The 27,812-nt window shown below is 43.4% G+C and overlaps 1 protein-coding gene across 1 annotated transcript in view; it reads left to right on the top strand.

Annotated features, from left to right (window-relative positions):
* Window positions 1-22,450, top strand: part of LOC143963452 (hepatitis A virus cellular receptor 1 homolog) — a 68,612-nt gene extending 46,162 nt beyond the window's left edge. The window contains exons 2-4 of the mRNA XM_077473083.1: window positions 10,776-11,111; window positions 15,169-15,255; window positions 21,798-22,450. Of these exons, the coding sequence (XP_077329209.1) occupies window positions 10,776-11,111; window positions 15,169-15,230 (398 nt within the window). The 3' untranslated portion in view covers window positions 15,231-15,255; window positions 21,798-22,450. The remainder of the gene's footprint in view (window positions 1-10,775; window positions 11,112-15,168; window positions 15,256-21,797) is intronic.
* The last annotated feature ends 5,362 nt before the right edge of the window (window positions 22,451-27,812 follow it).

Raw genomic sequence — 27,812 nt, 5'->3', positions numbered from 1 at the left:
TGTGGCTGAATACATTTTGGCCTAAATGTATGACTAAAATTGAGTTTATTGGATTTTTCTAATAACAAAAAGTAGAAAATATCATTTTTTTTCAAAATTTGCGGTCTTTTTACGTTTATATCGCAAAAAATAAAAATCGCAGAGGCAATCAAATACCATCAAAAGAAAGCTCTATTTGTGGGAAGAAAAGGACGCAAATTTTGTTTGGGTACAACATTGCATGACTGCGCAATTACCAGTTAAAGCAGCGCAGTGCCAAATTGTAAAAAGACCTCTGGTCATTTACCAGCAAAATGGTCCGGTCTGAAAGTGGTTAAGAGGTCCGCTGTGACCACCAATGCCCCGGCCTATTTAAAGCACCTGTTGGAGTTTGGAGTGTGAAGTGAATTGACCTATTTGCAGTGGCTTATTCTTTTATTGTTCATGTGAGTGCATAAAGAGTGAATTTTAAAGATTAAAGTGCTTTTACGGTATTACACTATTGGAGGCTTCCATTGTGATTTTTTTGGAGGTACATGTGTAATAGAAACTTCTGAGCGGAGGAGATCCAGTGATATGAGATACTATATTGGAATCATCTCCTAAGGCCACGTACACACGCGCGGACTGTTCGCCCAACTTTGTCCGCTGAACAGTGTTGGGGCGGACAGTCCGCTCGTGTGTGGGCTTTCAGCGGACAGTTTCAGCGGACAGTTTGACGGACAAGGTTTTTCGGAAATTCCGTAAAACTGTCCGCTGAAACCTTGTTTCAGCGAACAGTCCGCTCGTGTGTAGGCTTGTTCGTCAAACAAAGTTGCGCGCATGCTCAGAAAGGATTTTCACGCCGAAAGTTATAATGCAGTGTATAGGACGTCGTATTTTTCGTCCCGTCGTACGTGCCGTTCACGTCATCGCGCACGGTTTCAGCAAACTGTTCGTTCGTCGTGTGTGGCCATGTCCGTCCATGCTAATTTTGAGCGGACTGTTTGCTGAAACTGTTGGACGGACAAAGTTGGGCGAACAGTCCGCGCGTGTGTACGCGGCCTTAGAGGAGTAAAAGCCTTATTAGCCTAACACGTGAGTGGAAGGCTAAACAGCTGGCGAGTGTACTCACGAAGGGGGAGTCACAATCACGGATGGTGTGGTGAAGGAGTTGACAACTGTTTTGGACACTGGAGATTGCTTGCACTTTTAAAAGGACTACTGTAGAATTTTCTAATTACAATCACTTTGGGTGATGGAATAATTAAATATATTTTTTTGACCGTTTTTTGATTTAAATTAATACTACAGTTTTCACGCTGTTTAGTATATATAATTTTACATTCACATAAAGTGGGTGATATGTACAGTTATATGTGCTTTATGTATACTTTTCTGAATATATCTATATATATAGATATATGGGATTATAGATTATTTTCTGTCATTAATGAAGGTAGATTGTGTGCATTAGTATTTACACAGGAATAGCGCTACAGGGTATTATTTATTTATTTGTTTACAATTAGAAACAAATTTTGATGCACCTAAATTTTGTTCAATATTTTTGTTTAAATAGCAGCTGAAGTTTAGGGTGTGAGAAATTTGAGTGCTGTGATGATACACTAGTTGGAGGGATTGAGATTTGTGTATCCATATAAATATACTGTGTACACTGCCTGCACTGTATTAGAAACTGTACTACAGCTGCACTGTATTGTGTACACCACCAGAAGTGTAATAGAAACTGTACACACTGTATTAGATACTGTGTACACCACCAGAAAAGTAATAGAAACTGTACTACGGCTGTACTGTATTGTGCACACCACCAGGAGTGTAGTAGAAACTGTACACACTGTTAGATACTGTATACACCACCTGCACTGTATTAGCAACTGTACTATGACTGTATTGTATTGTGTACTGTGACACCATCAGAAGTGTAGTAGAAACTGTACACACTGTATTAGATACTGTGTACACCACCAGAAAAGTAGATGAAACTGTATGGCTGCGCTGTATTGTGTACTGTTTACACCAGTGGAAGTGTGGTAGAAACTGTACACACTGAATTAGATACTGTGTACACTGCCTGCACTGTATTAGAAACTGTACTATGGCTGCGCTTTATTGTGTACACCACCAGAAGTGTAGTAGAAACTGTACACACTGTATTAGATCCTGTTTACACCACCAAAAAAGTAGTAGAAACTGTACTAGAGCTGCACTGTATTGTGTACTGTGTACACCACCAGAAGCGTAGTAGAAACTGTACACACTGTATTAGATACTGAGTACACCACCAGAAAAGTAGTAGAAACTGTACTATGGTTACACTGTATTGTGTACTATGTACACCACCAGAAGTGTAGTGGGAACTGTATTCACTGTAATAGATACTGTGTACACCGCCTGAAGTGTATTAGAAACAGTACACCACAGAATGCACTGTAGATATAGGCTACACTGGATGCAGAAATATTATATATATATATTTTAATACACTGACTCAATAGAGTAAACAATGAATATATAGTCTATGCTACATGCAGAGTGTGTGTATGTATATATATATATATATATATATATATATATATATATATATATATATACACTAGACTGACTGTATATGTATATCAAATACACTGCCACTAACTGAATAACCTGCCTGTTAATCTATTTCGCGTGGTGGGTGTGTTCCACTTTGGACATCAATTTCTCTAACTTGTGAGTAACTAACTTTTTCTATTAAAGATTTTTTCAAATAATTATATACCATAGTTGGTCCTCCATGTACAATGCTTTACCAGCGTTACCATTTTGGTTCCTCATTTGTATTGCTTGATTTAGTCATACTTCTCCTTAAAATAAAAAATTGCCTTTACAACTGCAGTAATATATTGAAGTTTACCAATCCTTAGATGTGGTGCATGGGCGTCCGCAGAACTTTTTCCAAGGGGGGGCATAATTTTAAGGCAACTCATGCTCCGCCCCTTTTTGACAATCTCATGAAAATCTTTCCACTGGAAATACATATGTGTTATATAACAGATAATTCATCTTCACTTTGTATTGGAAGTTACTCTGGCGGCTGTGTTCCATGCCCATATAGCCTAGAGAATGTATATCTTTTTACATTGCAATACATCTGTTGTGGCCATATTTTGATCTCATACTGTCACTGTATAGGCTGTTTTCATCAAGATAAAAATATGGCAACAACAGATGTATTGCAATGTAAAAAGATGTACATTCTCTAGGCTATATGGGCATGGTACGCAGCCACTTGAGTAACCATGCGGACGCCCATGCTTTCAAAAACCATATATATATATAATCCAGTTAATAGTGGTAAGTGATCAATCATCAAGGGGGACCCCAGGAACTCAGAACGTGGGGGGTACCACCTTCTACAGAACAAATACTCCAGGCTAAGGGGGGTGGGTTACTAATATAAGGAGGAAACCCTTTATATCAGTGCCCCTTACATTATCGTATTCACTCCTCCCTTACATCAGTGACCCCCCCACCCCCGACTGGCCTGGCGGTGCTTTCACTGACCTCCTCTCAGGTGCACTGTGCAGGGCTTAGTCAGTCGGCTCCAGCTTGGTGGCTTTAGTATTATCCTATAGTCTCCTGTCCACAGTCCACACAAGTCTGACTTCTCCCATGACCCCCCATCCCGGCGGTGCTCCCACTCTTGACTCCTCTCCAGACTCCCTCAGAGACTGCAGACATGCTACAGGAGATGGTCAGAGACTGCAGACTTGATGCAACAGCTTAAAGCAGCCTCACCAGTGCCCATCAAATGCAGCCTCACTGTGCCCACCAATGCAGCCTCACTGTGCCCACCAATGCAGCCTCACTGTGCCCACCAATGCAGCCTCACTGTGTCCACCAATGCAGCCTCACTGTGTCCATCAAATGCAGCTTTAGTGTGCCGTGAATGCAGTCTCACTGTACCCATCATTGCAGCCCCTCCTGCGCCCCATGTCCCAGTCTGCAGTCCCTGACTGTGGGAAGCTGTGTTGTTGATGCTCGGTACGGTACCTTGCATGCCAGCAGGATATCCATGATGGCCAGCAGCAGGCAGGGTCTGTTCTTGTTTTGGATGGGGGCGGTGCTCCTTCAAGAGGATCTGTTTGCTGTGAGATGGAGTGGTCCCTGGCCACCTGCACCTTCAGCCGTCCTCGTTTTCTGGCCCCAGTCAGCCTGTCCTCTGGTCCTGGGGAAGTGGAGAGCACTGGGTGGGAGTTGGAGAGAAGGGGGAGCAAAGAGTACTGGCGGGGTTGGAGAACACATGGGTGGGGGCAAAGAGCGAGGGGGAGTGGAGATCACAGGGGTGGGGAGTGGAGAGCGCTTGGGGGGAACTTGAGAGCACTGGGGGGCCAATAAGAACAGGGGTAGAGAGCAAGGTAGGCTGAGAGCACTGGGGGGGGCTAAGAGTGTGGGGTGGTGAAGAGCATTGGGGGGCAGAAAAACAGGGGTGGAGAGCACGGGGGCTGGAGTGTACTGGGGGGTACAAAGAGCAGGGGGGAGTGGAGAGCAATGGGGGGGCTTGAGAGCACCAGTGGGGGCCAGAAAGAACAGGGGTGGAAAGCACGGGGGACTGGAGAGCACTATGGGGGGTGGAGAGCACTGGTAGGGTTGGAGAGCACATGGGTGGGGGCAAAATGCAGGGGGAGTGGAGAGTACAGGGGTGGGGAGTGGAGAGTGCTGGGGCGGCAAAAAAGAACAGGGGTGGAGAGCACGGAGGGTAGAGAGCACTGGGGGGGGGGGCTGGAGAGCACTGGGGTGGGGGCTGGGGAGTGATGGGGAGAGCTGAAGAGCACTGGGGGGGAGAAAGAACAGGGGGGGAGAGCACTGGAGGGGAAAGAACAGGGGGGGAGAGCACTGGAGGGGAAAGAACAGGGGGAGAGCACTGGGGGGGAAAGGAGAGCACTGGGGGGGGGGAAGAGCACTGGGGGGAGAAAGAACAGGGGGGAGGTCACTGGGGGGGAAAGAACAGGGGGGGAGGTCACTGGGGGGGAAAGAACAGGGGGGGAGGTCACGGGGGGGGGGAAAGAACAGGGGGGGGAGAGCACTGGGGGGGAGAACTGGGGGGAGTGGAGAGCACTGTGGGGGGGGAGAACAGGGGGGAGTGGAGAGCACTGTGGGGGGGAGAACAGGGGGGGGGCACTGGGCGGAGTGGAGGGCACTGGGCAGAACAGGGGGGAGAGCACTGGGATGGTGGCTAGCGAAGGATGGGGAGAGCTGGAGAGCAGGGGGGCAGCAAGAACAGGGGAGGATAGAACTGTGGGGGGGCAGGAGAGTGTGGTGGTGGAGGAGAGCACTGGGGAGGGGGGCCTGAGAGTGTGGTGGTGGAGGAGAGCACCGGGGAGGGGGTGCAGGAGAGTGTGGTGGAGGAGAGCACTTGGGGGGCAGGAGAGTGTGGTGGTAGAGGAGAGCACTGGGGAGGGGGGGCATGAGAGTGTGGTGATGGTGGTGGAGGAGAGCACGGGGGGCAGGAGAGTGTGGTGGTGGAGGAGAGCACTGGGGGGGGCAAGAGAGTGTGGTGGTGGAGGAGAGCACTGGGGGGGCAAGAGAGTGTGGTGGTGGAGGAGAGCACTGGGGAGGGGGGGCAGGAGAGTGTGGTGGTGGAGGAGAGCAGGGGAGGCAGGAGAGTGTGGTGGTGGAGGAGAGCACTGGGGGGGCAGGAGAGTGTGGTGGTGGAGAAGAGCACTGGGGGGGCAAGAGAGTGTGGTGGTGGTGGAGGAGAGCACTGGGGGGGGGGGGGGGCAGGGAGCACAGGGTGAACTGGGGACAGTAAAATAAGTTGGATAGGAGAATGCAGCCCCCCCCCCCAATCCTCCTATCCAGGCACACAGGGTGGGCTGTACCTGCAGCATCTCCTCCTGTGGATCACAGCGCTGGCTGGCTTCGTGTTCGGCAGCCTCTCTGTAACACAGTCCCGCCCCCTCAGACCGGCTCATGTGATAGGCGGAACGTTGATTCTCTCTATTATCACACGAGCCAGTCTGGGGGGGTGGGACCGTGTTACAGAGCGGCTGCCGAACACAGAGCCAGCCAGTACTGTGATCCATAGGAGAGAGCGGAGGATGCAGCCGCCGGCGGACTCAGTAAAAAAATGCAGCATGTCGGCGGCTGCAACACCTTGGGGATTCCAGGGGGGGGACACTTGACCCCCCCTTGCCCCCTGCTGCGGACGCCCATGATGTGGTGGATGAATTTGTTTTATTTTTCAGGCTCAGAAGATTTACTTTGCATCTTTCTCTAGGGATACAAGGCATTCTCTGATTGGATGAGGTGGATATTGTTATGTCACTGCCCCTCCTCTCCACCTTGTCCAATCAGAAAATGGCTTGTATTCATTTAAAAAAAAAGGCGTTCTATGAGGTATCTACACCTAAGAAGAAATATGTATTATATTGCATAATAACAGTTATTAATATGTGGTAGCTGAATTTGTTTTAATTTTGCAGGCTAACTATATTTTCAGGTAGCACAGAAAATACCTGTTGATCCTGCCATAAAAGCAGTGTGCTTGTCAATTTCTGTGAATTGAACTGAAATCTCTTGTAATCGTCTGTTATCCACATATAACAGACACACACACACACACTACCACCAACCTGGAACAGCAACAACTCTCTCTACATGATGGAATAAATGAGCTTTATCATCCTAGGACAGAAAATGTGCTTTTCAAGGAATACCTGGTGAAAATAAATGCAAAAGCCTTCAAAGGTATCTAACTCCCCATTACCAAAAATGTAATATATTGTAGTTTATCTGTTCCAAGTAGGTTTTTTGGTAGTGACTGAATTCATTATATTTTTACTGTTTTTTTCTCTTTATTTTCGCCTGGTGACTCTGCCAGTAAGACACTCTCTATCCTAAGGAAACAAAAACCACCCGCTGTACTGTAATCAGCACAACAACTGGATAGGACTTTAGGACACTGTCCTTCTGTTACTGTCCATACCATAGAGGGGTGTGGTTCTGTAGTCCACTTCCTCCTATGTACTTGTATATAGATGGCCATACACTATGCAATCTGATTGTATACTGTGTATTTAGTAAGAAGGGTGATCACTGATTGCATTTCATTTAAAAAATGTGCAGCTGGGAATGGGCGGGTAGGTAGGAGGGTGGATGATGTAGGGTGTGTGCTGAGGTCAGCTGGTCAACTCCTTCCTGTGTCATAACCTAAAGTCTGACCAGGAAGTAATGGATACATTTGGAAACATGGATGAGGACAAGTGAAGTAAGTGTCTGTAGATTTAATGGAAAGCTTTGATATTTTTTCAAAAAAAGTACATAGGGGAGCTGGAATTTAGAAGAAAAAAAAAAAGGGTGAACAAAGATGAACTTATCCTGTAAGTCTCTGTGCAAGAAGAAGGGCTTTCCAGCATTTTACCAGCCTGGCCAATAAAAAAAAAAAAAGAGACTCCTTGTCTCTCCAATTTAACATGGCAAAATATTTTCTTTTTGTGAACAAACACACATCCTAAAACATACTTTGGGTAGCAACCTTGTAAGCAGGGCCTAGGCCCAGGGTACCCAATCAGGGAGAGACCAGATACACCGTTTTTGATGTTGCAATTCATCTTGTATATTCTATATACATTAGTGGTAATCCTAGGTGTGAACCAGGGTGTGCCAGATGTGCCTGGGCACACCCTAATTACCCCATGCGCATCAGCATTATCGCTCTGTGTGCTGGCAGGAATATGGCAAAGATCTCCCTCTTACTGGCACTGCCATAAGAGAAGTGTTTACACACCTCTTTCACTGTGCTGGCAGGGAGATCAATGTGCCGTGGTCTTATATATGTAGACACACACACACGTGTGTTTGAGCTTTAGGCTGCACACAACTATGGCGATAATGAATAAAGACAGTTTTTGTAGGCACTGGTAAATTGCTGGTCCGGATACTGGAAGTTGTCCCTGAGCTGACTCTACTTGCCAGGAACCTTTCCCTGCAACCCTCCACTTGCTCTAGGTGGGCACAAATGATGTGGGTACCCTATTATATAAGGTCCCACATTAAGATGGTTTCTGGAGATCTCAAGAGGCTTCAGTGTCCAATAAGACAGCTGGCCCCCCTGAGATACTGGTGGAGTCTCTAGAGGACCAATTCCTCTAACAGACCCCAATCCATCTGTAATAATGGCACAGTGCCACCTACAGAACAGAGGGGGACCTGCACCTGCCTATAACCTTCCACCTACCAGGGCTGAGGTTTCAGTGTTCTCACATGGAAAGTGTTATACTAACCAAGAATCCTGATTTTTGTGGGACATTCTTCACCTTTTAATATTTATCCTGCCAAAGTACTTATTGAAATTCTAAAGTTTTAAGGAAACCATGATCATTCAGTGTTGTACGATTAGATGCCAATTTTCTGGACTGCTTCTATGGTGGCTGAAGTCAGCTTACTTAGCACCAGAACTTCAGTCAGTCAGTATCTTTCAGTAAAGTACAGTTATATGCAAAGGATCTTAGTGCAGGAGAGGTGCATGCGCAGACAAGGGGATAGGTTTAGTAAAGGGTTATGGTTATAGAGGGGGTTAAGTTTACAAGAAGGAATAGAATGCCACGTACACACGACCCGACTTTTTGACAGCAGAGGTCCGACGGAAATAGTCCGTCGGAAAATTCGATCGTGTGTGGGCTCCATCCGACCTTTGCTTGCCAAAAATCTGGCAGACTTTAGAAATAGAACATGTTTTAAATTTTTCCACCAGAACTCCACCGGACTGAGAAATCCATTTGTGTGTATGCTAGTCCGACGGATGAAAACCGACGCTAGGGCAGCTATTGGCTACTGGCTACGAACTTCCTTAATCTAGTCCGGTTGTACGTCATCACGTTTGAATCCGGACTTTGGTGTGGTTGTGTGTGGCCATGTCCATTGGAACTTCGTCAGAAAGACCGTCGGACCTAGTCCCTCGAAAAGTCTTGTCGTGTGTACGTGGCATTAGGGTTGCCCTTAAGATTATGGATGAGCTTGGACATGTTCGGAAACTAGTCTGAACCAACCTGAGCGAACCCCCCAGGAAGCTGTCACTTGACTGAGCCAATCATCTGCATCCTGGCATTCCCCATCCTTCAGCTCTGTATTTGTGTGGCTGCCAGACAGAGAATGCCTCAGTCACCTATGATTGGCTCAGTACAGTGATAGCTTCCTGCTAGGCTCTCTCAGATGGGTTTAGACTTAGAGCCCAACATACCCAAACTCATGCCTAGTTAGGATTACAGGGAGTTTTAGTGTTGGCCTACACGCAAGCTTAGCGGAGGGGGGGGGGGGGGGGGTTAGTATTTTGGCTATAGTAAGGGCTAGTGTAGAGAGATTGGAAGTGAGAGAATTAGTATGTGTTTGTGACTTATTAACTGCATTAGTTCACACCATGCAGTTTGCTTTTGATTGTTTCTGCAGTGCTTTTTGCGTTTTTGCACACGTGATTTTACTGCGATTTGCATCTTGTGTTTTTATGTTTTTTTTGTTTTTTTTTTACCAATTTGTTGTTGGGCAGATTAAAAAATGAAAATGTGATAAAATCGTGGCAAAAAACACACTACTCCATTGAAGTTTATGGAACCAAAAAAGTAAATAAAAAAGTACGGTTTTGCATTTAAAAAAGTCCCTGACCTCTTTTTAAAAATGGATATCTGCCATTATCATTTAGAGAATAAAAATACAGGAATGCCGTAATATAGCACACTCCCGATAACAAATTAAACTGAGTTATTGTAACTCTTTATACTCGGATCAGGAGCTTGTTTCTATTACATACCTAATTCTACTTTCTACGATTGCTATATTCCTTTGCAATCTCAATATTTATGTGTTTATGTAACGATTTCTGTCATTTCCTTGCATTAATGTATTTCCCTCTCCTCTTGGTACTTTAAAGGGGTTGTAAAGTAAAATTTTTTATTTTTTTAAAATAACAAACATGTCATACTTACCTCCACTGTGCAGCTCGTTCTGCACAGAGTGGCCCCGAACCTGCTCTTCTGGGGTCCCTCGGCGGCTGTCTCAGCTTCCTCCCGCAGGTGCTTCTCACATTCATGCGAGCTCCCTCGCATTGGTGAGAAGCACTGCGGGCGCGCTCCCGTGATACAGCCGGCGGCTATAGCCGCTCGCTGTATCACAAGGCCCCGCCCCCCGGCGCGCTGCGTCATTGGATGTGATTGACAGCAACGCGAGCCAATGGCTGCGCTGCTTTCAATCCATCCACTCCAGCCAATCAGCGGCCAGGCTGAGCGGCGAAGAGGACGGCGGGGGCGAGCGCGGGATTTTCGAGGGGTCAGGTAAGTCAAACGGGGGGACTGGGGGCGCCGGCAGTGTGAGATGTTTTTTCACCTTAATGCATAGAATGCATTAAGGTGAAAAAACATTTACCTTTACAACCCCTTTAAGCCATTCTTATGTTCCCTGTCATGTTCTTAGTATTCACGGATACAATGTACCTTTTAATTGATTTCACTTCAGAAATATTATTTACTTTATTTTTGTATTAAAACTCAATAAAACTCTTGAAAAAGAAAAAAAAAAAAAACATAGATGTGAACGTGTCCCATAGGAAACCATGTTAAATGGACTGTTGTGTGTTTCTAAAAAAAAAAAAGCAGGTGTGAAGCCTTAAAAACGATTCAATATTAGTTAAATTTATGTTCTGTTTGTAAATGTAACATTTTAAATTCCTCGTAGCCTATTGCAGAATTACAGCAGCAGAATAAAAATGTAATTTTATTATATTCAGTTGTTATATGCAAATCTATTTTTCTTTAAATTGGCAGCTGTGATATCAGATGACCATGTGAGAGGATCATTATATGATACAGTGACCTTACCCTGCAACTATGACATCAGCAGTGGCACAACCACCATGTGCTGGGGTAAAGGCAGTTGCACAAAAATCAGTTGTAACAATATCATCATCGAGACAGATGGCAGCAAAGTGACCACGAGGATATCTAACAAATATCAGTTACTGGGGGACATAGCACAGGGAAATGTGTCCCTAACCATTCGTGATTTAATTATGAATGATGAAGGAAAGTATTGCTGCAGAGTGGAGACACCTGGACTGTTCAATGATCTCATAAAGTATATACATGTTACGATACAAGATGGTATGTGCTCTGTCCCACCTAAATGTATATTTTCTGTGTAGTATTGAACCGAATCAGATTTCTATTGTTTTGATGTATGCTGAAATCTTGTAGTGGTAAGGGCCACTACAACTTGTTTACTCATGTGATTTAGCAGCTCCCTCTCATCCCCTCCTGTTTAGCACTAGTTAGTTAAATTCTGGCTAGACACTCCCTGCTACTTCCATGTTCCCTCATTTGGTGTTAGTTCATTGCAGAGCCAGTGTTCTGGCTGTGTTGAGAGCTAATCCAATAATCAGGCTTGGGCCGATTCCCCCCCCAGCCATTCACTGGGAAATTCAATGTACTGCTGCATCTCCTCCCTGAGCTCCTTATATAACTAATCAATAATATTTTTACAATTTTTTTTTTGAATTTAATTTGATAAATAAAATTAGCAATATATTATATATATACATATATATATATATATATATATATATATATATATATATATATATATATATATATATATAGTGTGTGACATTGGAGTGTTTAGCTCAAGTGGTTAGATGCATTTTCAGTCCACATCAGACAGGCATTTATAGTTTAGGGCCTGGTAGCCCATGTTTATTAAAGGGAAAACAAAACAGTGCATCCAGGAATTCCACGCAGGGGTTTAACTTCATTCAGCACACATAAATGAAAACATACCAAGCCACCTGGCTCTCTCGTCAGCAGTTCCTCTGCTTGCTCCCAACAGACTTATCGATTCTTTCCAGCCCCCTGGACTCACTGGCTTCCGTAGTCTTCCCAACTCTCAAGGCTATCCAGCCGTTCCTGGGCAAAGAATCCCCCTTACACGGGCTACAGTCTCCCACAGGGCAGACCACTCTCCAAACACAGGTCTGTCTTCAAACAGCAGCAAGCTGCGCACACTCCACCATCCTCCGCACTCTACTCCCAACAGCCAGGGCCGTCTTTAAGGCAGGGCAAAAGGGGCAGCTGCACTGGGCCCTGTCATTGTTGTGGGGCCCAAAGCAGCTGCCTCATACTTGCCAACTATCCCAGTGTAAATTCCCTTGTCCCTTGAAGTTTTAGTCCTGTACTGTGTCCTGATATCTCAGTGTGAAGTGATGGTACTAATGCTGCCCAGCTTTGCCTTATTGTTGTGTACAGATGACTCACCTGCAGACCCTATGTTTACATGTAAATAACCGGAATTCAAATGTAAATATCGGCAGCATTACTAAGTAAATAGATGCGGCTGCTCCCCTGCAGTGAGGAGATGATGTGCTGTAACCTCTAGAAAATAATCAGTGAGCAGTATTACTTAACAGTAACCTCTAGCAACTAATCAGTGAGCTGTAATGTGTGCTGTAACCTCTAGCAACCAGTCATTAAGCAGTAATGATATGCTGTAACCACTGGCAACCAATCGCAATTGCTGCCTGATCTGATACAGTAGAATGATTTTAAGTCTAGCTGCTACTTATTGTTTGTCTCAGAGCAGGTGCAGAGCAAAATTGCATGGTGGGGGGGGGAAGAAAAATTTTGCCCAGGGTCCAATCAATATTAAAGACGGCCCTGCCAACAGCCCCTCGTTATATGGGCTGTGTGCAGCTGGGCACACACCCTGCTCGCTATCCTCAAGACCCGAACACAGGGTTGGAGATCCCGTCCCACCCATGACTCTCAGGGATCTCCAAACTACAGAATCCCATCCAGAGCTAGAAAAACCTGGAGAAAACTGACAGAGTGGTTTTCTCCATTTAAACTCTACACTCTGTAGTCCTGCAGTCCATAGATATGCAAACTCTGTCTCTTTTACCTCTAATTTCATAGAGACAGAGCCTCGCTCTACCACAATATATATTGAGAGAGAGAGAGATAGAGAGATAGATAGATAGTAGCTCACATAAGTGAATACACCCCTCACATTTTTGTAAGTATTCTATTATATCTTTATATGTGAAAACACTGAAGAAATTACACTTTGCTACAATGTAAAGTAGTGAGTGTACAGCTTGTATAACACAGTGTTGATTTGCTGTCCCCTCAAAATAACTCAACACACAGCCATTAATGTCTAAGCCGCTGGCTACAAAAGTGAGTACACCCCTAAGTGAAAATGTCAAAATTAGGCCCAATTAGCCATTTTCCCTCCCCTGTGTCATGTGATTCATTAGTGTTACAAGGTCTCAGGTGTGAATGGGAAGCACGTGTGTTAAATCGGGTGGCATAAGCTATAAGAAGATTGCCAAGACCCTGAAACTGAGCTGAAGCACGGTGGCCAATACCATACAGCGGTTTAACAGGACAGGTTCCACTCAGAACAGGCCTCACCATGGTCGACCAAGGAAGTTGAGTGCACATGCTCAGCGTCATATCCAGAGGTTGTCTTTGGCAAATGGACGTATGAGTGCTGCCAGCATGGCTGCAGAGGTTGTAGGGATGGGGGTCAGCCTATCAGTGCTCAGACCATACACTGCATCAAATTGGTCTGCATGGCTGTTGTCCCAGAAGGAAGCCTCTTCTAAAGATGATGCACAAGAAAGCCCGCAAACAGTTTGCTGAAGACAAGCAGACTAAGGACATGGATTACTGGAACCATGTCTAGTGGTCTGATAAGACCAAGATAAACTTATTTGGTTCAGATGGTGTCAAGCGCGTGTGGTAGCAACAAGGTGAGGAGTACAAAGACAAGTGTGTCTTGCCTACAGTCAAGCATGGTGGTGGGAGTGTCATGGTCTGGGGTTTCATGAGTGCTGCCGGCACTGGGGAGCTACAGTTCATTGAGGGAACCATAAATGCCAACATGTACTGTGACATACTGAAGCAGAGCATGATCCCCTCCCTTCGAAATCTGGGCCATAGGGCAGTATTGAAACATGATAACGACCCCACACACACTTTCAAGATAACCACTGCCTTGCTAAAGAAACTGAGGGTAAAGGTGATGGACTGTGCAAGCATGTCTCCAGACCTAAACCCTATTGAGCATCTGTGGGGCATCCTCAAATGGCAGGTGGAGGAGCGCAAGGTCTCTAACATCCACCAGCTCTGTGATGGCATCATGGAAGAGGATTCCAGTGGCAAACTATGTAGCTCTGGTGAACTCCATGCCCAAGAGGGTTAAGGCAGTGCTGAAAAATAACGATGGCCACACAAAATATTGATACTTTGGGCCCAGTTTTTCACTTAGGGCTGTACTCACTTTTGTTGCCAGCAGTTTAGACATTAATGGCTGCGTGTTGAGTCATTTTGAGGGGACAGCAAAATTACACTGTTATACAAGCTGTACACTCACTAATGTACATTGTAGTAAAGTGTCACTTCTTCCGTGTTGTCACATGAAAAGATATAATAAAATATTTACAGAAATGTCAGGGGTGTACTCACTTTTGTGAGATAATGTGTGTATATGTGTAATATATATATATATATATATATATATATATATATATATATTATAGTGGGGACATTTTGTAAGTTTGCCCATTCAGGGTCTGTCATTTTTATCATGGGTGAATTTTAAATGATAGAGACAGAATATCAACCAAAAATCCAGAAAAAAAACACATAAAACAAATGCTATAAATTAAAATATAATAACATAATCACAAAAATGTGAGGTGTGTATTCACTTTTGTGTGATACTGTGTGTGTGTGTGTGTGTGTGTGTATACACACACACACACACACACACACACACACACACACACACACACACACAGTACTGTGCAAAAGTCTCACTTTTGTGAGATACTGTATTTGTGTGTATATATATATATATATATATATATATATATATATATATATATATATATATATACACTGTATAGTCTGACTGTAAACAGCAAATGACATGAATGAAAATGATTTCAATAACTTTTGTCTTGTATATACCCTACATTTTGCATGCAGCATTGTGCTTTGAGTTCCAGTGAACAGCAAGTGAAATAAGGCACTACTGCCTATATGTACAGTACACCTCCTGTGCAGACAGGGAGAATATGATGAAAATCATGATTTATAGTCATGAAATATGAAAACACTGAAAGTGTCTTGAATTTTAACATTCCATTAACTTTCTTAGACTTATCTTTCTCAGTGGAAGAATGCCCCGATGATTTGGAATTCAACATAATATATCCATGAAAATAATCAAGACATTTAAAAACAGGTAATTTTTATTTTTCTCAGAAAAAAAAAAAGAAGCATACAATAAACTTTTTTTGGCTGTCTTGCAGAATTCTTAAAGTGGAACTCTAGGCAGATAAATACACGACCAAATAACATGTGGCAAAATTATTTGTCTTGTAAATCACCCATTCTTAGGAAGATGACACTATTATTTTATGTGTGTGTGTCTGTTAAGGGTCAGAATTTGATTGATATACTGTATATGCTAATATATATTATTGTATATTTAGCTGTTTTTTAGTTCTTTATCAATGATTGCTAGTTTAATTATTTTAGAACATTACAGTAAAACTCCAGGCTAACCAAGAGGCTAAATTCACCTTTTTTCCCTATGTACAAACATACCATAAATGTACCTCTTTTGCACAATAGAAAAAACATTCTTTTTGTCCTAGAGTAGACCAATGTAGCAAAGTCCCAAGTCCCTTGAGGCCTATTGGCGACCTTCAGGATCAGGTTACAAGGCATGGTGGGTGGACTGCAAGATGAAGGTGAAGGTGGGCGCCAGACACTTTTTGAATGCAAAGAAATGTATTGTCTCTTGAACAGAACAGAGGAAGAGGGGTTTAGGGCCAGGACACCCTTAAGTAGATGCAATGATAATTGGAAGACTCCAAGACTTCTTTAGGAAGACAGCTATACAGGTGAAGGCCTCCAGCCAGACACCACTTCTGTATAGGTAGGATCGCTGTCTCCTATGGCAACAATCTTGTAGCAGTTACTAACGGTAGTTGTATTCAACTATTGGCAACACAAACAGTTCTCCGCTTACTCCACAGTCACTCAGTGTGGTCCTTTACTCAACAAACTCCCAGTCTTTGACTAGGCTTCAGATCCACTAACCACTGTATCCCCTGAGCTCTTCCACTGGTAAAACTCAGCATATTCCTCAAGCGCCACCCCTGCTTCCCTGCTGGGTCCCTGGCTTGGCACTCACAGATACTTTTAAACCCCTTGCCGACCAGCCTCTGTCATTTTACTGCGGCAGGTCAGCACGAGCCATCGTAGCTATACGTCAGCTCGTGGGATCGGGATAGCAGACACCCTGCAGCAGTGGGCATGAGCCATCGTAGCTATATGTCAGCTCGCGGGATGGGGATAGCAGGCAACCGTGCTGCCAGAGGAGCGGGCATGCGCTTGCTGAACCGTGGCGGTGCCTGTTCTTGTGGCCAATGGTGGCGCAGTCCACAAGCGATCGCGGGCACGAGAGGCAGAACAGGAAAGTGTGTGTGTGTGTAAACACACAAATCCATGTTCTGTTCTGTGAGGCATGACAGATCGTGAGTTCCTTTTAGCTAGGAACCACGATCCCTCACTTCTCCTCCCCCTACAGTTAGAAACACACCTAGGGAACACAGTTAAACCCTTGATCGCCCCCTAGTGTTAAGCCCTTCCCTGCCAATGATATTTTTACAGTAATCAGTGCATTTTTATAGCACTGATCGCTTTATAAATGCCAATGGTCCCAAAAATGTGTCAAAAGTGTCCGAAGTGTCTGCCATAATGACGCAGTCACGATAAAAATCGCAGATCGCCACCATTACTAGTAAAAAATAATAATAAAAATGCTATAAATCTATCCCCTATTTTGTAGACGCTATAACTCTATATATGCTTATTGCTATATTTTTGGTAAAAAAATTAAAATAAAAAATGCAGAAGAATACATAAACTGAGAAAAATAGCTTTTTTGAAAAAAAAAATGGGGGTATTTATTATAGCAAAAAGTACAAGATTTTGTGTTTTTTTTTTTTCAAAATCATCACACTTTTTTGTTTTATAGTGCAAAAAATAAAACCCGCAGAGGCGATCAAATACCACCAAAAGAAAGCTCTATTTGTGGTAAAAAAAATTTGGTCAATTTTGTCTGGGTGCAATGTTGCACGACCACGCAATTGTCATTTAAAGTGACGTAGTGCCGAATTAGTGCAACTATCGCCTGGCAACTAAATTGAATAGCAACCCTGCCTAAAAATCAGGGTGCTACATCAAGCTTTACCTTTATACTCAGGGTCCAGTTGAAAACTCCTCCATTAGCCATCCTGAGTTTGGTATTCAGGACTGTATAGTGTATATAGTGGCCACCTTTATACACCTAAGATGAACTATTCACACTTAAATTGTTAATGACACCCCAAATGCAGAAGCAAACACACATTTTGCCACAAGAAGAAACAAGTGACAAGTGCAACAAAATGCGAAGTAAAAAAAAGTGCAAACTGTAGCATGCCAAAATGTCCCATGAGCTACTCTTCCATGTGGAGAGCAGCCCATTGAAATGAGCTGCCCTATGCATGGTGTGGGAATAACGAGCCAAAAAACATGCGCTCCCACTATGCTAGATGTGAATGGGGCCTAAAAGTAAAATGTATGTGTTTTGGCATGAACAATGAGGCTCTGTTCACATTTGTGCATTTCTGAATGCACCACAAACCGCATAGAAAACGCACGCTTTCCCGCATCGCACTTGCATTGCTGTTAAATGTTAATGGCACCCCAAGCATGGTAGCAGGCAAGCATCTGCCATGTGACAAATGTGCTGCAAATGCACCAAAAAGCACAGTAAAAAAACGCACCACGCGCCATACAAAAATAAGTTTTGGAGCTTCTTTGAGGTAAGAAATTTAGAGCAGTACTATGGAAACATATATCATTAAAGCAAAAATATATGAAAACCTTAACATCAAGAAATATAAATAATTTGCCACCAAAAAGTATATCTGTGTTTTATTAATTATTAATTACTAAAGTACAATAAAGTAAAATAAACATAGTGATTTCAATCAAAGACTTCACTGTGTGCTTGTCTAAGTCACACAATATTTGCATGTATCCTTAAAGTGATACTAAAGTCTAGTTTTTGTTTCTTTAAAAAGAACAAACATGGTATACTTACCTCCTCTGTGTAGCGGTTTTGCACAGATCAGCCCAGATCCCCCTCTTCTCGGGTCCCTCTTTGGTGCTCCTGGCCCCTCCCTCCTTTTGAGTGCACCCACAGCAAGCATCTTGCTATAGGGGCACCCGAGCCGAATGGATACACCATGCACTGCATGAAGTTAGGGTGTGCTCGGGGACACCCCCTGCACACGCCTATGAAAGCTGCTATAGATGAGGTAAGTGAGAGCACATTAGGATGGCTTCAGCAGAAAAGACATTAGAAGAGGCTTCTATTTATTATAAAAAGGGAAATTCTACCCAAAAAGGTGAACTTAGCCTTTAAACGTGTTCTAAAAGTACAATCAAAAAGGGCAGACATTATATTTAGAGTGTTGCTTGGTTTATAATGAGAGTTCTTTTTAAAATAAAGTACAGTCATCCTTTAAAGTGACACCAAAAGTTTGTTTAAAAAAACAAAAAACAAACATATCATACTTACCTCTACTGTGCAGCTCGTTTTGCACAGAGTGGCACTGAACCTGCTCTCCTGGGGTCCCTCGGTGGCTCCTCCCCACATCAGATAACCCCCTGGGAGAAGCGCTGTCCCTGGGGGTTACCTTTTGGGCGCACTCCTGAGTCCAGCATTCCGTTCCATAAAGGCTGAATGCAGGACTCGGCCCCGTTCCTCAGCACCTGCATCATTGGATTTGATTGACAGCAGCAGGAGCCAATGGCTGCGCTGCTATCAATCTATCCAATCAAGAGCCAAGAACCATGGGCAGAGAGACAGCGTGTCGCCGTGGGTCAAGTTCTAGGGCTCTGGTAAGTAAAATGGGGGGGCTGGGGGGCAAGTCACTGCCAGAATTTTTTTTACCTTAATGCTTAGGTTTACAACCCCTTTAAGAATTATCAAAAAAGTATCTGTAGTAACATATGTGACTTTTGAGGCACAACATTTTAGTGAAATTTGTAACAGTTTATTTAATTTATTTTAAAGTAGTAAACATATAATAAAATACAATTCGAAAACGGTAATTTTTTAACCACAGCAGTGATTTATAGCAAGTCTTTCCGCTCAACACGTTTCATGGACATGGTCCTCTTCATCTGGAACTAGCAGACTTGAATTCAAATACATGTCTGTTAATTCAAGTCTGCTATCTCCTGATGAATAGCACCATGTCCATGAAACATGTTGAGCAGAAAAACTTGCTATAAATCATTGCAGTGCTTTAAAATTACCATTTTAGAAAGTTGTATTTTATTATATGTTTACTTCTTTAACCACTTGCCGCCCGCCCTATAACAAAATGACGGTGGCAAAGTGGTTTCATAATCCTGACCGGACGTCATATGACGTCTTCAGGATTTTGAGCCTCTGCACGCCCCTGGGGGCGTGCATCGCGGAGATCGTTATTGCAGGGTGTGAGTCTGACACCCTGCAACTACGATCTCAGTAAAGAGTCTCCGACGCAGACTCTTTACCACGTAATCAGCCATGTCCAATCACGGCTGATCACAGTGTAAATAGGAAGAGCCGGTGATCGGCTTTTCCTCACTCGCGTCTGTCAGACACGAGTAAAGGAGAGCCCATTGGCTGCTCCTCTGACAGGGGGGTCTGTGCTGATTGATTATCAGCGCAGAACCCCCCCCCCCCCCGAGGATGCCCTCACTGGACCACCAGGGATGCCACCAGACCACCAGGGATGCCCAGGACAAGGTATGCCACCCTAGACCACCAGGGATTCCAGTCAGTGCCACAATGGATGCCAATCAGTGCCCATAATGGATGCCAATCAGTGCCCATAATGAGCATCACTGATTGGCATGCATTATTGTTTGGCACTGATTCGCATCCATTAGTACAGTATATTATAATACAATGCCGCCTATCAGTTCCCATCTGTGCCGCCTATCAGTGCCCATCCATGCCACCTATCAGTGTCCATCCATGCCGTCTACCCATGCCCACCTGTGCTGCCTACCCTTGTCCACCTGTGCCCCCTACCCATGCCCACCTGTGCCGCCTACCCATGCCCATCCGTGCCGCCCACCCATGCCAATCCGTGCCAGCTATCAGTGCCAATTTGTGCCACCTATCAGTGCCCATCCGTGTCGCCCATCAGTGCCAACCATCAGTGCTGCCTATCAGTGCCACATATCAGTGTCCATCAATGCCCCCTCATCAGTGCCACTTCATTGGTGCCACCTCATCAGTGCCCATCAAGTGCTGCCTTATCATTGCCCATCAGTGTAACCCCATCAGTGCCCATCAGTGAAGGAGAAAACGTACTTATTTACAAAGTTTTGAAACTGAAACAAAAAAAAACATTTTTTTTTCAAAATTTTCGGTATTTTTTTAATTTGTTTAGCAACAAATAAAAGCCACAGAGGTGATCAAATACCACCAAAAGAAAGCTCAATTCTTTTGGTGGTATTTGATCACCTCTGCGGTTTTTATTTTTTTCACTATAAATAAAAGAGCGACAACTTTGAATAAAAACACAATATCTTTTACTTTTAGTATGCTATGATAAATATCCCAATTTAAAAAAAAAAAAACAACAAATTTTTTCCTCAGTTTAGGCCGATGTGTATTCTTCTACATATTTTTGGTAAAAAAAAAAAAATCACAATAAGCGTATATTGATTGGTTTGCGCAAAAGTTATAGTTAGAGTCTACAAAATACAGGATAAATTTAAGGAATTTTTATTATAATATTTTTTTCTTACTAGTAATGGCGGCGAACAGCAATTTTTAACGGGACTGTGATACTGCAGCAGACGAATTGGACACTTCTGACACCTTTTTGGGAACCAATGACATTTATACAACGATCAGTGCTATAAAAATGCACTGATTACTGTATAAATGACAGGGAAAGGGTTAAAAATAGGGAGCGATCAAAGGGTAACTTTGTGTCCATAGGTGTGTTCTAACTATAGGGGGGGGGGGTGGGACTGACTAGGGGAGGAGAGAGATCGGTGTTCATACTTAGTATGAACACACAATCTCTCTCCTCTACCCTGAGAGAACCGGGATTTGTGTGTTCACACACGCAGATCCTTGTTCTCGCTCTGTCACGATTGATCGCGGGTGCCTGGCAGTCATCGTGCCCGCCGGACACACGCATCAACTCCGGGGACATGCTTCGGGTGTGTGCGTGCGCCACCGGAGGCGTCTTAAAGAGTTGATGTACAGCTACGATGGCTCGTGCAGGGGAGCCAACCTGGTCCGGAAGCGATGAAAAGAAATGAAACAAAATGTTACAAATTTCACTAAAATGTAGTGCCTCAAAAGTCCCATATGTTACTACAGATACTTTTTTGATACACTAGATTTAGGGATGTGGCATGAAAATTGATCAACTGCTTTAAGAATTATGTTACACTGATTATGTATTTGTGTATTAAAAAAAAAAAATTGCAACTCTCGAAAGGCACATTTTTATTTTGTATATTAAATTTAGGAACTCAACATAAAAAAAAAAAAAAAAACAATAGCCAGTCCACTGGTAATTTTAGAGATGATATAATATTTCAGAAGACCTTAGCTTATATACAGTATATTATAGGTAACAAAAAATATTGCAATCTTGACTAGTACTTGAGACTCATACTTTCTAACAATTTCTTTTTCTGCAGGGTTTGAATCATTAACAAGCGAAACTTGGAGGAAGGAAGCGTTTGAAAGATAATGTTTATAAATGAAGTTTTTAAACCCATAAAAATAAGTAATTTTGAACCTCCCCAGCGGAAACACAGATAGATATAAAACCTGGCAGAAGGTCAGATCCCTGAATATTTACTCCAAATACAAATTACAAGAAAAAAAAAAAAAAAGCTTTGGATTTTAACACATTTTTGGTCACCACAAGTTTCACCATTGCTATCTTTTTTAATGATCTGTGAAAGTCTTGTTACAATTTCCTTTTTTTTTTTTAACACCTGCATCTAAAATAAAGAAAAAAATGTATTGTTGATCACTCAGATCCTTGATATTTTCTATTGCTGACTATGGTATGAAGTCTATTGTTCAATGTGATCAGGTGATAGGCTTATGGGTAATGCTGGCCATAGATTTTGAATTATGCTTTTACTTGCAGGGACAATCCAACTGTCCACCATGGTCATCGGTTCTAGCACCAGGAACCCATCATGTATTTGTTAATGCATAGAAGCTTATTGTTAGAAACCAAATAGCAACTTATGCAATTATGCAGTATGAGACAGTGGGTTATATGTGAATATCCTTCCGCTTATCTCACATTAACCACCAAAAATAAACTTCCTTTTATACACCAAAAAAAAAAGAATGTGTGTTAAATGAGTCCAGTAAATATTGCTAAGGGGGTTGTGGCACCTTAGACTATGAATATGCAGAATATAATATACTGTATATACAAAATACAAAAGTGGCTTCTCCGTGAAATTAAATCTTTAGCATCAGTTCCTGTAACTAATGATATATATAGTAGACTGTGCAGTCTGTGCTGGCCTCCTATGTGCCCGCTCACTCACCAGCTGCATACCTCCCAACTGTCCCTGATTTTGAGTGACTGTCCCTGATTTGGAGAAATGTCCCTCATTTCTCCTCATTTGTACCTCATTTTGGTCTGATGTATATATCTGTATTAAAAAAGCACTATTTGTCTATCAAAAAGTGTTTTACAGCGTTAAACCTATCCTCCCATTTCTAAACTGCTGCATTTGTACATTTCAAAAGCCAATATAAAGGAATGGTATTGGTAAAAAAAAAAGCACTTGTGGGTTTATCCAATCATTTTTAGCATATTAATTCTCCTTGTAAGGGGCGCGTCCTATTAATACATACTTTTGCTGATGGGTGTCCCTCGTTCCCATCTCAGAAAGTTGGGAGGTATGCAGCTGCTATGGACTCTCATAACAGAAGTCATATGTGCTTTGTAAATCATCTTAGATGCTGGGATTAGTAGTCCTCCAAGGCTCCTTCTAGTCCTCCAATGAGGCTCCTTCTTTGTAGATAAAGATCTTCCTCATGTAGTGTAAGGGCAGAAAAAAGGCGTGACCGCGGGTGGTGACGTCAGATCCAGCCGGTGACAGGCAAGTGGAGGCAGACTTCTGGTTTCGATTTCTTATGCTTGTTTTATCTTGTACAAAGTGACTGGAATATTGTGTTTTATACTACCATTTTATTAACGGAATTACATTATATACTTTCCCTTTTTTGTACCATTATACTACACATAAGGAAAATCTTTAACTACAAAGAAGGCGCCTCGTTGGAGGACTACTTATCCCAGCATCTAAGATGATTTGCAAAGCGCATATGACTTCTGTTATGGGAGTCTATAGCAGCTGGCGAGTGAGTGGGCACATAGGAGGGGGACTGCACCGACTTTATTTATAGCACTTTAATATTTGATAAAGGATATCACCAATAATGAGGGACTTTTTTAATTGATTTTAGAATTTCTAATTTTGAACATTTGAACGATTGTGTATATATACAAGTTTAATGCAATTGTTTATATGTATTGATATCAGCATTCACAGTGAGAGCGCCCTTTTTTCACACATACACATGATTAAAGGGACTTTAAAGCAGTAGTAATGCGCCATAGACAGCGGTGCCTGTCTTTCGGCAAATATCTCCTAAACCGTGTAGGTTTAGGACAGGGATATGCAATTAGCGGACCTCCAGCTGTTGCAAAACTACAAGTCCCATGAGGCATAGCAAGACCCTGACAGCCACAAGCATGGCACCCAGAGGCAGAGGCATGATGGGACTTGTAGTTTTGCAACAGCTGGAGGTCCGCTAATTGCATATCCCTGGTTTAGGAGATATTTCTTGGACCTACAGGTAAGCCTTAATCTAGGCTTACCTGTAGGTCAAAGTGGTTTGTAAGGGTTTACAACCACTTTAAAGGAGCAGCAATCTCATATCCACATTTATTTTATTTTCACATAGTTTGTTTATGCACTACACCTATTAGTACTGGAATATATATGTATATATACATATATATTATTTTTATGTATAGTAGATTGTTGTGTGTGCATGTATTTGTGCGTGTATGCTTTTAAATTGAACCTCCGACCCAACACAAGCGTAAGATCTAACTGCAGTGCGCATACCAGGAATTAAAACCTCAATGGTAACTTAAGGGGCAAATAGAGTAGATAACGTTAGGGTCTTTGTTTCCATACCTGGCCAGGACACTAATTGAGTTTCCTCCCACACTCCACAGTCATGCTTGTAGGTTAATTGGCTCCTGTCTAAGTGAGTAGGGGCTTTAAAGGAAAAGTAAAGCCAAAGCTTGCTTGGCTGTACTCCTCCTGGGGATCACAGGAGTGTAGTTTGTTCTGCACTCCTGTGACTCGTTTTCAGCAGACAGCGGGCAAAGTTTTCGACAATGGAGTTAGGATCCGTCTCCACATTCCCGGACTGGTACACGGCTCAGCCTCTCAGCGGGCCACTGAGATTCTGAACCAGCCACCGGCAGAGCAGAGAGCTGTGAAAACCAAGCAATTGGCGTTGTTGGATCGCTCGGTTCTCAGTGTTAGAGGCCCGAGGGACAGACGCATCATCGGATCGATGCTGCATCCACCCAGGTAAGTATGATTCTAAGAAAAAAAACAAAAAAAATACATCTTTTTTAATTTGCATGCCATGAGAGCAGGGACTGATGTAAATGAATCATATGTAAAGTGCTGCATAAATTGATGACTCTGTATAACTGCCACTAATAAGTAAATGAATGACAAGCAGTGAAGATGGCAGCAGTGGTAAAGAGGAGTGATGGGAACTTTGGACATCTCAGCACTGGAGGAGGGCACACCAAGAGCTGAGTCTGTCATAATTTCATATTTACTGAACTAAAAAGAAAACAGATTTTGAAAAAGTCCCTATTGTCTGGCCCCCCCAAAAATGTTAGAAAATGTCTTGATGAAAGAGTGGGCAAACACTGCCAAATCTTGGAGGACTTGATTAGATCAGGATAAGATATTAGTGAAGTTTGATTTTTTTGTTATGTTATATTGGGAAATATAAAGTCTCTATTGTTAATTTTGTTGGGGAACTCCAATGAGCATTCCATTTATTGAAAAATTGTATTTTCTATTATTTACATCTAAGTCACAGTAAGCAGTCCCGAGAGATAGAGAAAGATTAAGATATACTAGATGAAGAATTCTGATAATCCCTCCCGAACCCCCCAGAGGTCCCCAAGGGGAGAGGTGAGGAAGGAAGGGAAAGAAAATTGGAGAAGTTGCTGCGTGAGCTCGTGTCCGCCAAAGGTGCATCAGAGAAAGGGTAAAAAAAAAAAAAAAAGAGAACCGAACCACAATTTTTTTTTTTAAGGTATATGTGAAGTGAATAAGTGATGGAAACGTTATTGGAAGGGGGGTTTGGGGGAAGGGGGGAGGAGAGATAACTATTAGTGGGGACACATAAGTAAATAACACAATTTTTAGAAATCATAAAGGAAGGTGAAGGACCCAAAGGATCCTCTTAAGCACAAAAGTATAAATAACACACTAAAGTAAGGACACATATGGAATAAAATCACGTAATAATGACTAATGTTTAAAAGTGGGTTAAAGGCTAATAAATATGCCAATAATTTAATCACTAGAGGGTAGAAAGGTCTTAAATTAATTTATCTATTTATATAAAAAAAAAAATTCCACTAACACTAAAGTAAAGGAATCACAAGGGTATAATAAAGAAGGAAAATAACACAGGGGGTAAATTTAACCCCCCCCCCCCCTTTTTTTTTCACAAGATATCTCTCCTCCTCCAATAACCCCCCTGGCCACCTTCCAGTATTGTTATAGATATGTTATGGATATGTATGTTAATGTGGAGACATTGAAGGATCTGTTTAAGCTTCAAGGTCTTATGACTGAATGAAATTGTTTGTCGTTTGTTTTGTATAAGGAAAATAATAAAAATGAATTAAAAGAAAAAAGTCACAGTAAGCAGAATACATTACTGTTCTTCATGTGTTAGGCATGATGATGTTATAATGGGGGTGGACAGATACTACATGCGGTAATTTCTTTGACGATCAGTGATATTGAAACTTGTTACAGATACCAAACTACTCTGGGTACCTAGAATATTTTAGCATATAAACACCACTCTTTTCTTCATAAATTGTGACAATATGATCTGATAGTAATATTCAGGCCTCATTCAGATGTACTTAAAGTGGAAATGCAGTCACTTTTTCATCTTCCTATCTATTAAATCATCTGCCCTTGTTGTTTTAACTTTGGATAGTTAAAAAAAAAAAAAACATTCTGCAAGTAAATACCTTATACAACCCACTTCCTCTTTCTTGTCTGGTAAAAAGCCTAGTCTTATGACATCATGTACAACTCTCTCTCTAAATCTCATGAGGGTTTGCCAGCAAGAGAGGAGTGATGAGTCAATGAGGGCAGGACCGGACTGGGACAAGAAATAGGCCCGGGCATTTTAAACTGGGCAGCCCAGTCCCTGGGGGGAGTAGGTCGGAGATGTGGGGCAGGCGTTCGCGGGGGTGGTTGGTGACCAGATATTCATCCCGAGAACCATCCCCAATTCTACAAAGAGACATCCCCAGCAAAGATGACTCCAGACCAGCAAAGAGACAGCCCCCGACCAGCAAAGAGACAGCCCCCGACCAGCAAAGAGACAGCCTCAAAGCAGCAAAGAGACAGCCTCAAAGCAGCAAAGAGACGGCCCAAACCAGCAAAGAGACGGCCCCAGACCAGCAAAGAGACGGCCCCAGACCAGCAAAGAGGCGGCCCCAGACCAGCAAAGAGGCGGCCCCAAACCAGCAAAGAGACAGCCCAAACCAGCAAAAGAGACAGCCCAAACCAGCAAAAGAGACAGCCCCAAACCAGCAAAGAGACGGCCCCAGACCAGCAAAGAGACGGCCCCATACCAGTAAAGAGACGGCCCCATACCAGTAAAGAGACGGCCCCATACCAGTAAAGAGACAGCCCCATACCAGTAAAGAGACGGCCTCATACCAGTAAAGAGACAGCCCCATACAGACAGCCCCATACTAGTAAAGAGACAGCCCCATACTAGTAAAAAGTCAGCCCCATACCAGTGACGAGACAGCCCCATACCAGTGACAAGACAGCCCCAGCCCATACCAGTGACGAGACAGCCCCATACCAGTGACGAGACAGCCCCATACCAGTGATGAGACAGCCCCATACCAGTGACGAGACAGCCCCATGCCAGTGACGAGACAGCCCCATGCCAGTGACGAGACAGCCCCATGCCAGTGACGAGACAGCCACATGCCAGTGACGAGACAGCCACATGCCAGTGATGAGACAGCCCCATGCCAGTGACGAGACAGCCCCATGCCAGTGACGAGACAGCCCCATGCCAGTGATGAGACAGCCCCAGCCCATGCCAGTGACGAGACAGCCCCATGCCAGTGACGAGACAGCCCCAGCCCATACCAGTGACGAGACAGCCCCATGCCAGTGACGAGACAGCCCCATGCTAGTAAAGAGACAGCCCCAAACAGACATCCCCATACCAGTAAAGAGGCAGCCCCAATCTACTCCATTTCACCACCACTCACCCGGCTCCTCCCTGTGCAGCCATCACAGTGTCCAGGCTGGTGTTAGGAGAGAGGCTGCTGCTGTAGCTACAACTCCAGCACGGCCGGC

Source organism: Lithobates pipiens, unplaced genomic scaffold, assembly GCF_037356315.1.
Source record: "Lithobates pipiens isolate NorthernLeopardFrog02 unplaced genomic scaffold, aLitPip1_a1.2 Scaffold_8, whole genome shotgun sequence".
NCBI lineage: Eukaryota > Metazoa > Chordata > Amphibia > Anura > Ranidae > Lithobates > Lithobates pipiens.
Note: the sequence above shows the minus strand (reverse complement) of the source record. Positions and strands in the feature narration are given on the sequence as shown.